This window comes from Venturia canescens, chromosome 9, assembly GCF_019457755.1.
Source record: "Venturia canescens isolate UGA chromosome 9, ASM1945775v1, whole genome shotgun sequence".
NCBI classification, from domain to species: domain Eukaryota; kingdom Metazoa; phylum Arthropoda; class Insecta; order Hymenoptera; family Ichneumonidae; genus Venturia; species Venturia canescens.
In genome coordinates, this window is record NC_057429.1 from 20,157,401 (window position 1) to 20,169,027 (window position 11,627).

Consider the following 11,627-nt stretch of genomic DNA (forward strand, 5'->3'; position numbering starts at 1 on the left):
GAATTCGTGACTAAACGTTAATAAATTCCCTGCATTGTTTATTGTACTTCAATCGAATGCCATTGGCTTTGTTTTGAAATTTGGAAAACATAACCCCACAAACTTACCGTTGAAGAATGCCGACACGAATGAATTATTCTATGACAGATGTGATTAATTCGTCCCGAGTTGTCTAATAAACAATTTGAAAACATTCAAGTATAAGAATTTGATTATTGTTTCCGTACACAAATGCAAAACGAGTGAAATCAAGGAGTGAAATAAAGGGGGCACGGTCTTACCGTGTCCGGGGGTAGGGGCTGACTTCTTCTCTTCTTCAACGGGGAGAACAGCTGCTCAAGCTCAAGACGTCTCGGAGTGTCTCGAAAGTCTCGAAATCGCGAAAAAATAACTACAACAGCGCACACGATAAGTCAGCGACAAGTATCACAAGCAGTTTTAGGAGCGAATTTAGTTTTTCAATGATGGCGGATTACTTCTGACGCCGTCTAACTTGTCTGTCTCTCTTGTCTTTGTTGCTCCATTGGACAGAGGAATATATAAAAATTTATAATTTTTGAATGTGTGCCTATATTTTTTCGACTATTACACTCTAGTTTTAATTCAAAAATTGTTTTCAACTTGACAATGTCAAAAACGAAAGTAACCGCCGAATGGCGGAAACGCGTTAAATCGGAGTATATGCGTTTGCGACAACTGAAACGGTACAAACGAGCGGATGAGGTAAAAATCGCTTGGAACCAAAATCGCAGAGTTATGACAGGTAAGTCATCTCAATTTATTCTACAAGTTCTTATTGACTGAAGCATTTAATGTCAAAACATTTGTTGACAATTAATCTACTTTGTATAGACAACTTCTCATAACCTCGCGTTTCATCAGGATCGCGATCTGTCCAAATATCCAATCGATAAACAAAGAGCAAGACTGATTTTATAGCACCCTATTCCAGTCAAGGGAGGCTTTTTTGGTCTCTCAAAGTGTTAGGAAAGATTAAAAAAAAGTTGACATATAATTTACTCTGTATACTAAATCACATACTCGGGCAGTGCCATAATTCATTGTGCTGGGTTTTTAAGTATGAAACAAGTTGCATGTATGCAACACTAAACCATTGAAAAAAGAATGAAATGAAAGATGAAAAATTAAAAAATGCCAACAACATAATAACTATATGTCAATTGATGCAAAAGAGAATGGAGTACGTGATGCTGAGCTTAGTAGAGATCCAAATGAGCAAACGATTTTTTTTTTACTATCTTCTATTTCTGTTTTCATAGTGTCTCATGACAAAAAAACTTCACATAATTAATTTTTAAAAATAAAAAGATAATCAACATTCTGTTTCAATCTGATTGAAATAAACTGCTCGGAATTTTAAAGTTCCATGAATAAGCTTCAAACTTCCAACTATGCATAAATATGCGAATAAAATTTATTAAAAAATGTCTGCAGAATTTATGGTTGCGGAACAAAAACGTTTGGCAGAGGGAAAGGCGATGTGGCTGGCGATGCAGGACATTCCCGCACACGTTTCTTGCATGAAAAAAGCTGAGGCTACAAGCTCAGACGGAGAAGTGCAGACTTGTCCAGTGAAAATAATTAATGCAGTAACACCAATACCGACTATGTATACATGGGCCCCGATACAGCAAAATTTTATGGTCGAGGATGAAACAGTTCTTCACAATATTCCTTATATGGGTGATGAGATTCTTGACGAAGATGGAACTTTTATAGAAGAGTTGATAAAAAATTATGATGGAAGGGTAAGCAGAGAAGAGCACATTTAAAAAAATAAATGAAAAAAGATTCGAGGAATATTGAGAATCCAAGTTGGCAAAGTGATGGAGCATAAAAAATTATGTACTGACAATAAAATTAAACAAATTCCACAGGTTCACGGAGACAGGGAATCAGGATTTATGGACGACTCGATCTTCGTTGATTTGGTAAACGCATTGCTCGTGTATGAAAAAGACGATAAAGAGAAAGAAGGACCCAAGAAAGGAAAAGAATCTTCAAAGGAGAAAGAATCCTTGAAAGATGAAAAAGAGAAAGGGGAAATAAAGATTGAAGTGAAGAGTGAAGACCCAGACGATCACAAAGACAAGGACAGTCCACGGTTTCCTTCGATGCAAATATTTGGGGTAAATACAGAATTCTAAGAAAAACAATTCCTGGAATATCATAATAAAATTAATTATTTTAGAATTGGATACAAATGTACTAAATCGAAGATTTCTAGTTTTATTTTTATGCTTGCATACATTTTTTAAATACAAAATTCAGAAAAAACATCATTTTTCAGGCAATTTCGTGTATGTTCCCGGACAAAGGTAGGCCCGAGGAGTTGCGCCAAAAATTCATCGAACTGACTGAAAGATCTGATCCCAATGTTCTGCCTCCGGAATGTACACCCAACATTGATGGAGTCAATGCGAAAAGTGTCCCTCGAGAACAAACTATGCACTCTTTCCACACGTTGTTCTGTCGACGATGCTTCAAATACGACTGTTTTCTACATCGTGAGTTGACGTTGCCCCATTATTCCAATATTTCGATAGAACCTTGGACAGTGTACAATTCCGTCGTATGGAGAAAAAATAACGAAAAACATCATGGGAAATTCATGATAAAAATCATTTTTACGACAATTGCGTTGCAACTTTTATTTGTCGATGAACCAATTTCATGTTTCAAAAAACAATCGACCATTTATTAATAACAATTCATGATTATCTATCGTAGCAGCCAGGGGGACATCTCCGCAAGGTAAAGACAAACAATGCATCAAAAATAACAATGAAAAAAGACACAAGGAGATATTTTGCCATTTTTCTTTTATGTTTCATTTTTGGTTACTCGTTTTCTGAGCTTTGCTTCCTGTCTAGCACTGAGACAACGATAGGGGCTCATCGATTTATCGTTACACGCATAAGTAATCCTTTTACACAATTTTAAACAACGAAAATAATAGTACAATTCACTCAAAGGTCTACAAGTCTGTCATCCCGGACCAAATTTGCAGAAACGGAAAGGACCGGATCTCAAACCGTTTTCAGAGCCTTGTGGCTCCGAATGTTACATGCATTTGGTAAGAAAATAATTGTTCAGTCAACGTTTTAGAAAGTACTTTTTTCTAAAAGAATTCGAATGTATAAGCAATAAATCCATTCTTTGATATTTATAATACAGGTTTGGAGTGAACATAATTGAATAATTTTCAGGAAGGCATGAAGGAAAAACTGGCAGCTCAAGCAGCCGACATAAAAGAGGAGGATGGTGATGACAAACGGGGCGGACCACGTAAAGTACGAAAGCAAGCGAGCGTGGATTCTGGCAACGAAGCGAGTAGCGAGGACAGCAATGACAGTAACAAATACAGTCAGGGTGGAAGTTGTCAAGGTGAATGACGACGAATATTACAAAATGATATAAAATTGTTATAATTAGAGCAAGTAAATGATAATTTGAATGAATTATTCACAGATTTCAAGCAAAACGTTAATAAAGAATCGAAAGATGAGCAAGAAATGGAAGATCAGGCACAGCCCGAAAATCAAACGCCTTTCATGCTGCTGGGTCTAGAAAAACGTTTAAAAAGCTCGTTCTCTTGGACCGGATCGGAGCAAAGTCTATTTCGTTCCTTACACAAAGCATTTCCCGGCAACCCTTGTGCTCTCGCGCAAATAATGTTGACGAAAACTTGCAAGGAAGTTTATCAGTTCGCTCAGAAAGAAGCTTCCGACATACCGGCTGTTGAAAGCCTCAAAGACTTTACTCCACCTCGCAAGAAGAAGAAAAAACATCGTCTTTGGTCCATGCACTGTAGGAAAATACAGCTGAAAAAAGATTCTGGTAAATTCTACAATTTTTATTGTCTCCAGCCTCATTATAAAAAGAAAGAAAAAAAGTCGTTGAACTCCACATTTTTTAATGATCAGTAAATAGGACAATAAGCTTTTCAAATTCATCTCTAATATTGAATCGGGTGCACATGTTTTTTTAAAATTAAAATCGTTGTTTCAGGTGCAAATCACGTGCACAATTTCGCTCCCTGCGATCATCCGGGTCGCCCTTGCGACAATTCGTGTCCTTGCATACAGACACAAAACTTTTGCGAGAAGTTTTGTCAATGCAGCAGCGAGTGCCAGAATCGTTTTCCCGGCTGTCGTTGCAAAGCGCAATGCAACACGAAGCAGTGTCCGTGTTATTTGGCTGTGCGAGAATGTGATCCGGATTTGTGCCAAACTTGCGGCGCCGATCAGTTCCACATTACAAGAATATCCTGTAAAAACGTCAGCGTTCAACGTGGTCTTCGTAAGTATAATGTAAAAATTATAACGAAGAAACAGCATTTTTAATTCTTTCAAAATCTGTCTGACTATTCGATCGTTTCTTTTGCTCCATTCCCCAGACAAACATCTTCTCATGGCACCTTCAGACGTGGCAGGCTGGGGAATCTTCCTCAAGGATTCTGCTGGAAAAAACGAATTCATATCGGAATATTGCGGCGAAATAATAAGCCAAGACGAGGCCGATCGACGTGGAAAAGTTTACGATAAATACATGTGCAGTTTTCTCTTTAATCTCAATAACGATTTCGTCGTCGATGCTACAAGAAAGGGAAACAAAATCAGATTCGCCAATCATTCGATCAACCCGAATTGCTACGCCAAAGTTATGATGGTTAACGGCGATCATAGGATAGGCATTTTTGCTAAGAGGGCTATCCAACCTGGAGAGGAATTATTCTTCGACTACAGGTAAAAAAAGAAACCATCTTTCAAAACCCGCGATTTTTTTTGGAATTTTTTTTTAGTGGGTTGAAAATATGAAAAAAGCTAAATTTTTCATTGCATTCTTTTCAAAAATTCTTGAAATTGTTGCTATAAATTGTGCAATTTATAATCAAGGATTAGTGTCAATTTAGAATATTGGATAATTATTCAGAATATACAATTATTGATGAATGATTCATATTTATCGTTACTTTTGCATTATTTTCAGATACGGTCCCACCGAACAGCTCAAATTTGTCGGTATCGAGCGCGAAATGGAATTTCTGTGATGTCAGAATATCACAAACGGACAATCGGTTTTGTCCAATTGTACATATGATTCAAAATTATGATGAATTTGTGATCGGCGATTTTTTTCATAAGACAATGAATAAGTTCGTCTAGATAGAGAAATCAATGTCCAAAGGAACATATTTTTGTTATCAACTTCGTAAATATGAATTGATCTTACACGATTGATCATAGTCCTTCAAGTATCAAGCGTTTCTCGTATTTACTTCTCCATTCCGAGTATAAATGAAGATGGGAATGATAAAAATTAAGATAATAAAATTCCGATGGAAAATCGATCGAAATGAAGTTTCAAAACGTCCTCGCCAAGAGTTTTTTTAAATTGGAAAAATTATTTGAAGATTGGCTCCAAATTGTGATTAAAATCGCGTCATTGGATGACAGTGTACATGCAATGACGAGCCTCATTCACCGAGACGTGATTGAAGTTCATTTTTTCAACAATATTCGTCAATGAAATATTCGATTTAAAGTTTAAAAATAAAAAAGAAATATCCATTGTTCAAAATCAAGACAATTTTCCATTTTTTTTCATCGTTTTAAATCACTTTAATCCAGCAATTCAATCGCTCAGTGTCAACCGGTACTCCAGCGCTCTTGACGTCCGATTACACTCGTCGTATAATTACCATTCTCGGGAATATAGCGAAAATCCCTTCCACTATCCCGGCCGAGACTGGACGAACGAACACTTGTCACCCCCAGGAATAATTAACGAGTTAATTAACCCAGAGTCGTGACGAGTTGGAGTAACATTATTTACTATTATCACGATGCATACACGCTCTGTACATATACGCGCCGGAACTCGATTTTCTTACTCATTCATTTTCGTATATTTATCCGCATTTTTATTTTCTACTTTTCTGTCCAAATAATATCGAGGACTCGATGATTGTTGGATATTCATTCGTTTTTTAGAGGAAAAAACAAATAATGTAAATGGAAATGATATTAATAAAAATTGTTAGCATTCTCAAGTGAATTTTATTCGCAAAACAGCAACTCGATAAATTCCTCGTTCTCTGAATGGCGAGGAAATCAATATTTTATCAACGCAAACCCCGTAAAGGATCAAGTTCAATTTTTCTTTATTTTTTCTTCCAATCGAAACAAATCACAACCTTTTTTTTGAAAAAATCGGAAATTTCCGGGCCCAAAAATATTCACGTCTGAAATTTTTCCACTCCGTATAACCAAAAAACATGCCAAACTAGTATTTGTTTTCATAAATAAATCGTCGGAATTGTTTCTACTTAAAACGAAAAACTTGTGTCCAAAATCTCGATATTTCAATATAAATTTTCGATCCCGATTGAACGCGCAAACAATTTTACGAATTTTAACCTTATTTATACTTTTTTAAGGCTCAAAAATTACAAGTTTTTTTTCCTACGTTTTGCATACTTCAACCGCAGCAAAACGACTCTGCGCGAAAAAGAAAGAGAGGGTGAGAAGAAGCGCGTACGAAATGCGTGTGTTGTGCGCGAAACAAATTTCTCTTAGGTATATACCGCTGCCCGGTCTTCCTTTACCACCAGTTGAGCAGGCGACGCGTCCGCGTACGTTCAAATTCGTTGGAATTCGAAACAGAATATAAAGCTACAATTGCAAGTGGAACGTGAGCGTGGGAAACACAAACTTTTCGATAATAAACAAAGAGTATCCAGATGCGCAATGTTCGAAATCAGAGGGAAAAAAATATTGTTTTGTTTTGCAGTACATCGCGTGCGAATTCGCAACGGTCACCCTGGCGCGACAATTCTCCGTTGATTTTGCTCGTACAAGTGTTGATCGAATTTTTTTCTCATCCGTTTCTGCTATACTCTCCTTCGGTTTCTAAATAGTTTCCTTCGGTTTTCGACGAGACCAACATCGCGAGAATCTTGTCGCTTTTAGTCACACGTATATTTTCGTCCATTTCCTCTACGACCAATTTTTTGCCGAACTATTTTACCGCTCGCGTTATTTCGAAAAACTAAACAAACGACTTCATTAAAAAATTGCCTGCGCGATTTCGTAAAAATAAGAGCAACAGTTGCTTTAAACAAAGAGTGAAAAAAAGAGACGCAGCATTTTTTTTATTCTCAAAACACACTTCCTGCGGAAATTCATCGGATTCGTGTGTTCGTAAAAAAACCGTCTGCCCAACAAAAGAAAAAAGAAACAGTGAAATGCTAAATTGAAGGGAACGACGAAAAAAGTTTGGACAGGACGGCGTAATTAATTAGACTTTCTACCAAGTCTTAGAGTTTTATAAGTGACGATAAAAACAGTTGAAAACGTCATGGATGACGAGGGTGAGTTATTCCAAGCCAGCATCATAATTATTTCTTCATTTCGAATTCTAACCTTTATTTTTACACGGCGATATTAAAAATAAAAATCTCATTTTATAATTACAAAATTTTGTTTAATTCATTGAAGTTTTCGATAAAATATAATGTCAGATATCAATATGTATCGAGCAACGAGAATCCGAAAACCGTTCATGATTATGTTTCGGATTTGTAAACTGTATTGTCTCAAGAAAATTTGCGTCATCCTCGAAACATGATTTTATTCATCAATTGTACGTGTCTTTGAAGCTTAATCAATTAAGATATCTATTTTGTATAAAAATTATTTTTTATAATACTGAATAAGCTTCGTAATTCAATCACAACCTACTATTACCAGCCTCGCGCGACATATTCTTCCCCTCAATTTCTCTCGTTTGCGAAGTGTGTCCAAGGATTCTCGTCGACTATATTCCGTCGGGAAACGACGAACGAAGCTGTCATCTACAAACTGCTCATATATTTTTTTAAAATATTTCTCGTCGAATAACTAACTCAAGCAAATTCACACAAAGTTATAAAGACTCAACGAGGCGTGAAAAAAAAATACGAAGGGAGAAGTAGAGAGGAATTATGAAAATTGTTGAAGTGACGATCAACTTGGATCGTCGATCGATTTTTTATGGAAATTTCGTCTATGTATCCAGAAACATTTGAAAATTTGAAGGTTTATTTATTTCTCAACGTTTTGGTTTGAAAACACGACTTTTCATAGTTTCTTTTCTTCATTGTTTACTGCTGTTTTTATTGTATTGATTTACTAGAATATATCAATAGAGAACGAAATTTTTAGGTTAAATACACAACGAGTAACGAACTCTCGTGGAATATATATTTTTCAATCGCATTGAATGGTTAATCAAAACGCAACAGGTATCTTCGTTCGTAGTACGACGATGCGTCGTAGAATTCATTGTTTAACCCATCAATTTTGAAATTCGTTCTCTTTACGTGTTACGCGATCGGAGAAACTGCTGGTGGTGCCAGGCAAATCGAAGAACGGACAATGGCCTGTCGATACCGAGTGTCCATTTTGTGACACATGCCGCTTCGAGAGGAGCGGCGTGCGGTGATTCGTGAATAAAAAACGCTTGCTTCTCTGCAGAAAAGAAAGAGGGCAGGGCTCAGTGTTTCGCTGTTTCGATTCTTTTAGCTCTCAAATACGGAATATCGGCGCTATCGTGGAGTTTTTGACAGGTAACCTCAAAAATACGATGTTTGATATGCGAAAGGGAGAGAAAAACGTTTCCTCGAACACTAGTTTCGCATTTTTTTTTCTCGTACGAGTTGAAAATAACGCGAGAAACGATAATATGCAGCATAAATTTAACGGTACGTCGGTTGTCACTATAAATTCTTCGAGTTCTCGCACTACTTTTCCCACACTCGCGCGCCCTTTTATCTCTTTCTCTAATACACTTTACTTTCTATATCTCAGGGAATTTCCTTCCGTTAACTTTCGCATAGCACTATTCGCTTCCTTGAGCCACCCTCCGGATTTCTCAATGACAAACACACCGTAATATCAACTCATACTTTGAGTCACCCACGATTCGTCCTGAATATGTCGAGACGGCAGAAATTCACGAAATTTGCATTCGATCCCGCGATTCTCTTTTGGAGACATTTTTTTTCAAAGACATTTTTAGTGAGTCTTTTTTCGATTTTTCTCGAAAACGTATAATTGTCGAATATTTAAAATGACTCATTTCATTGATTTCGCTAAATGATTTTCATCATTTTCCCAAGTTTCCGACTATTCTCTCGGGCTTTGGTAAAACAACTTCTAAATTTGTTTTTCATAAATCCAGATTTGCTCACGGCTTCGTTCGTGCACTTCGAACTTTGGCAAAGTAACTTGTAGTCAAAGAAAATGGTAACAAATGCGAGTTCATGAAGGGGTCCTTAACCGAGTTTTCAGGTTTTCCCTACCTCCAAATACATAATGCGATATCTCCTCTCCCCGTACAATTTACGAAAATACTTTTCCCACCCCGTCACTCACAGCTACGAGGCTGCATGCTTTTGCGAGCTCGACTCCTCTCGCCCTTCATTGTCATTCAGGACGTGATACTATATAAGAAGCAACGAAATCGCGAGGGTGACTTTTCCCATGGGTCTTTTTTTTTATCCTTTAAGAATTGCCTGATTTTAGTGTAGTTTAGCTCCTGAATAGAGCCAAAGAAAAATATTAGAAAGGCAGAAGTCAACAAATGCGCAGACTTTTTTTTTCTTCTTTTTTCCATTATTTTTATTTGATTCTTAGTGGGCACTATAAACGAAGAAATTTTTTTCAGAATTTCTGATCCCCTTCGGCCTTTCCGGAAACAAAGATCAAACGAATTTGATAATTTGTCGTCGATACTGCTGGAGTCGAAATGAGTGATGGAGTGTGTTTAATTATCGTGGAAATTCAAATGACAAGGAAAAATAATAAAATTACGAAACGTTGAGTTTGAATATATTATTTTTCATGACAATTGTCAATGTCGATTCGAAAGGGAAATTCTTGCTGCAAACATTTTTCTTTCTCAAATTGCGCATCGATCGAAGCCACGAACAAGGTGCGAGCTCATTTTCCGCAATCCATTGGCCAACGTTCAAACTCTTCGCCATCGGTTTTCAGCACTGCGAATCACGTGGGTCATTTTCGACCCAAGCATCGTACGAGAAAGCGTTTTTTTGTTTCGTCTCCTCATCATTCAATAAAAACCTACCCCGACGGTTAGTTTTCGTGAAAAATGTCTCGTGACTGAAAAACTAAATAAAAAAATTCTACCGTTCGGAGGATCGAACCAGAAAGCATTTTTTTTGTTCCGTCTCTTAATTATTTAGCTGAACGTGACCACGATCGTAATTGTTCCTAAAAAATGTCTCGTGTCTGGAAAAAAATGTTTTTTTCTGTCTTCTCACCGAAACATATCACGCGACCACTGTTCTCACGAGATTTTACGACGCTCTCCCAAATTGAGAATCTTCGTTCCAATCCTATTTTGTTGGTCACGAATTTTTGGGGAAACTAGCAGGATCTGCGCGTTCAATGGGAAATGCACGTTTACAGAACCCATCGGATACTTTTTCCATCTTTAAAATGTGCAACCAAAAAAGAGTTGTTTCTCATCTGCGCACAGCTGATTGTCTTCGCCTGGGGGATCGCCATAGCAAACTAATTTCTCTCGCATTCGACTCATTTTTTTCAAACATAGAACACACAAATCACCATCAATATTATACGAAATAATAATAATAATGAAAATAGTCGTAATAAGAAGCACAAATTCGTCCGACTGACAGTTTCGGAAATAAGCGCATGTGTCACGCGACTCTTTGAACAGCATGTACAGATGGTTAGATACGCGAATAGTTAGTCACGACGTTGTCGCTGGTGAACTTGAACCAGAGTTAGGAACAATTGCAGCTGACCTCCGCGCTGGAAACGCTTCGAGTTGGTCTCAATTATATCAGCGCAGTTTATCATTACCGGAATGAGATGTGAAGGGAGTATTGAGAGAGTCTTTTGTCTCGTGTCGTGGGCACCTTTCGAAACGCACTTGCTGGGGAAAGTTGAAAATTAAGCTCGACCAAAAATTCTATCTCATTGGAATTTCCGTACTTCGTGATGCAATAAAAATCTGAAAAAATTCAACAACATTTGGAAAGCTATGAGCAACAATTATCAATAATAATATTGCCCAAAAGTTAATAACAAATTGTTTAAACAATTAATTATTCAATAATTTTGCGGTGACCTATTGTTTTTTTTTACGAATCAAATGTGTGTATTTTGTTCCAAATGGTCATGAATTTTTTCAGAATTTTCGTCGATTTTTGAAATTTCTTGAAAAAATTTTGAAAAAAATTTAAAAAAGGGAATTTCAAAAATGCATGAAAATTCTGAAAAAAATCATGAGCATTCAGAAAAATGCGCACATTCGATTCGTAAAAAAAAACAAGGGTTTACTGTGAAATTGTTAAAAAATTATTTATTTAAACAATTTATTAATAACCTTTGGGCAATACTATTATTGATAATTGTAGTTCATAACTTTCCAAATGTTGCTGAATTTTTTCAGATTTTTATTGCATCCCGAAGTGCGGAAATTCCGATCAGATATAATTTTTGGTCGAGCCTATCCATCCGCAGTTATACCTTAAGGCTTTGATCGAGCTGCTGATTAATTTGTTGGAAAAT

At 36.7% G+C, this 11,627-nt stretch overlaps 2 protein-coding genes and 1 long non-coding RNA gene across 6 annotated transcripts in view; all 3 read left to right on the forward strand.

Moving 5' to 3' along the window:
* The first annotated feature begins 468 nt into the window (after nucleotides 1–468).
* Nucleotides 469–6,081, forward strand: E(z) (histone-lysine N-methyltransferase E(z)). 2 transcript variants are annotated; one of them, XM_043428424.1, is made up of 11 exons: nucleotides 469–763; nucleotides 1,456–1,769; nucleotides 1,899–2,150; nucleotides 2,312–2,528; nucleotides 2,752–2,775; nucleotides 2,997–3,097; nucleotides 3,231–3,408; nucleotides 3,493–3,861; nucleotides 4,033–4,323; nucleotides 4,421–4,769; nucleotides 5,014–6,081. In XM_043428424.1, the coding sequence occupies exons 1-11, from the start codon at nucleotides 628–630 to the stop codon at nucleotides 5,072–5,074; spliced, it is 2,292 nt and encodes a 763-aa protein (XP_043284359.1). In that variant the 5' UTR covers nucleotides 469–627; the 3' UTR covers nucleotides 5,075–6,081. The 2 variants fall into 2 exon arrangements, with proteins under 2 accessions (XP_043284359.1, XP_043284360.1); XM_043428425.1 differs by lacking the exon at nucleotides 2,752–2,775.
* Nucleotides 6,082–6,524: 443 nt separating this feature from the next.
* Nucleotides 6,525–11,627, forward strand: part of Adcy2 (adenylate cyclase type 2 Ac76E) — a 32,297-nt gene continuing 27,194 nt past the window's right edge. Inside the window, exon 1 of one of the 3 annotated variants that reach the window (XM_043428421.1) lies at nucleotides 6,525–7,396. In XM_043428421.1, the coding sequence (XP_043284356.1) occupies nucleotides 7,384–7,396 (13 nt within the window). In that variant the 5' untranslated portion in view covers nucleotides 6,525–7,383. The remainder of the gene's footprint in view (nucleotides 7,397–11,627) is intronic. The other 2 variants (XM_043428420.1, XM_043428422.1) reach the window with 2 other exon arrangements.
* On the forward strand, nucleotides 8,495–9,888 carry LOC122415895 (uncharacterized). The gene is made up of 2 exons (XR_006262014.1): nucleotides 8,495–8,632; nucleotides 9,733–9,888. It is a non-coding gene; the product is annotated as an uncharacterized lncRNA (long non-coding RNA).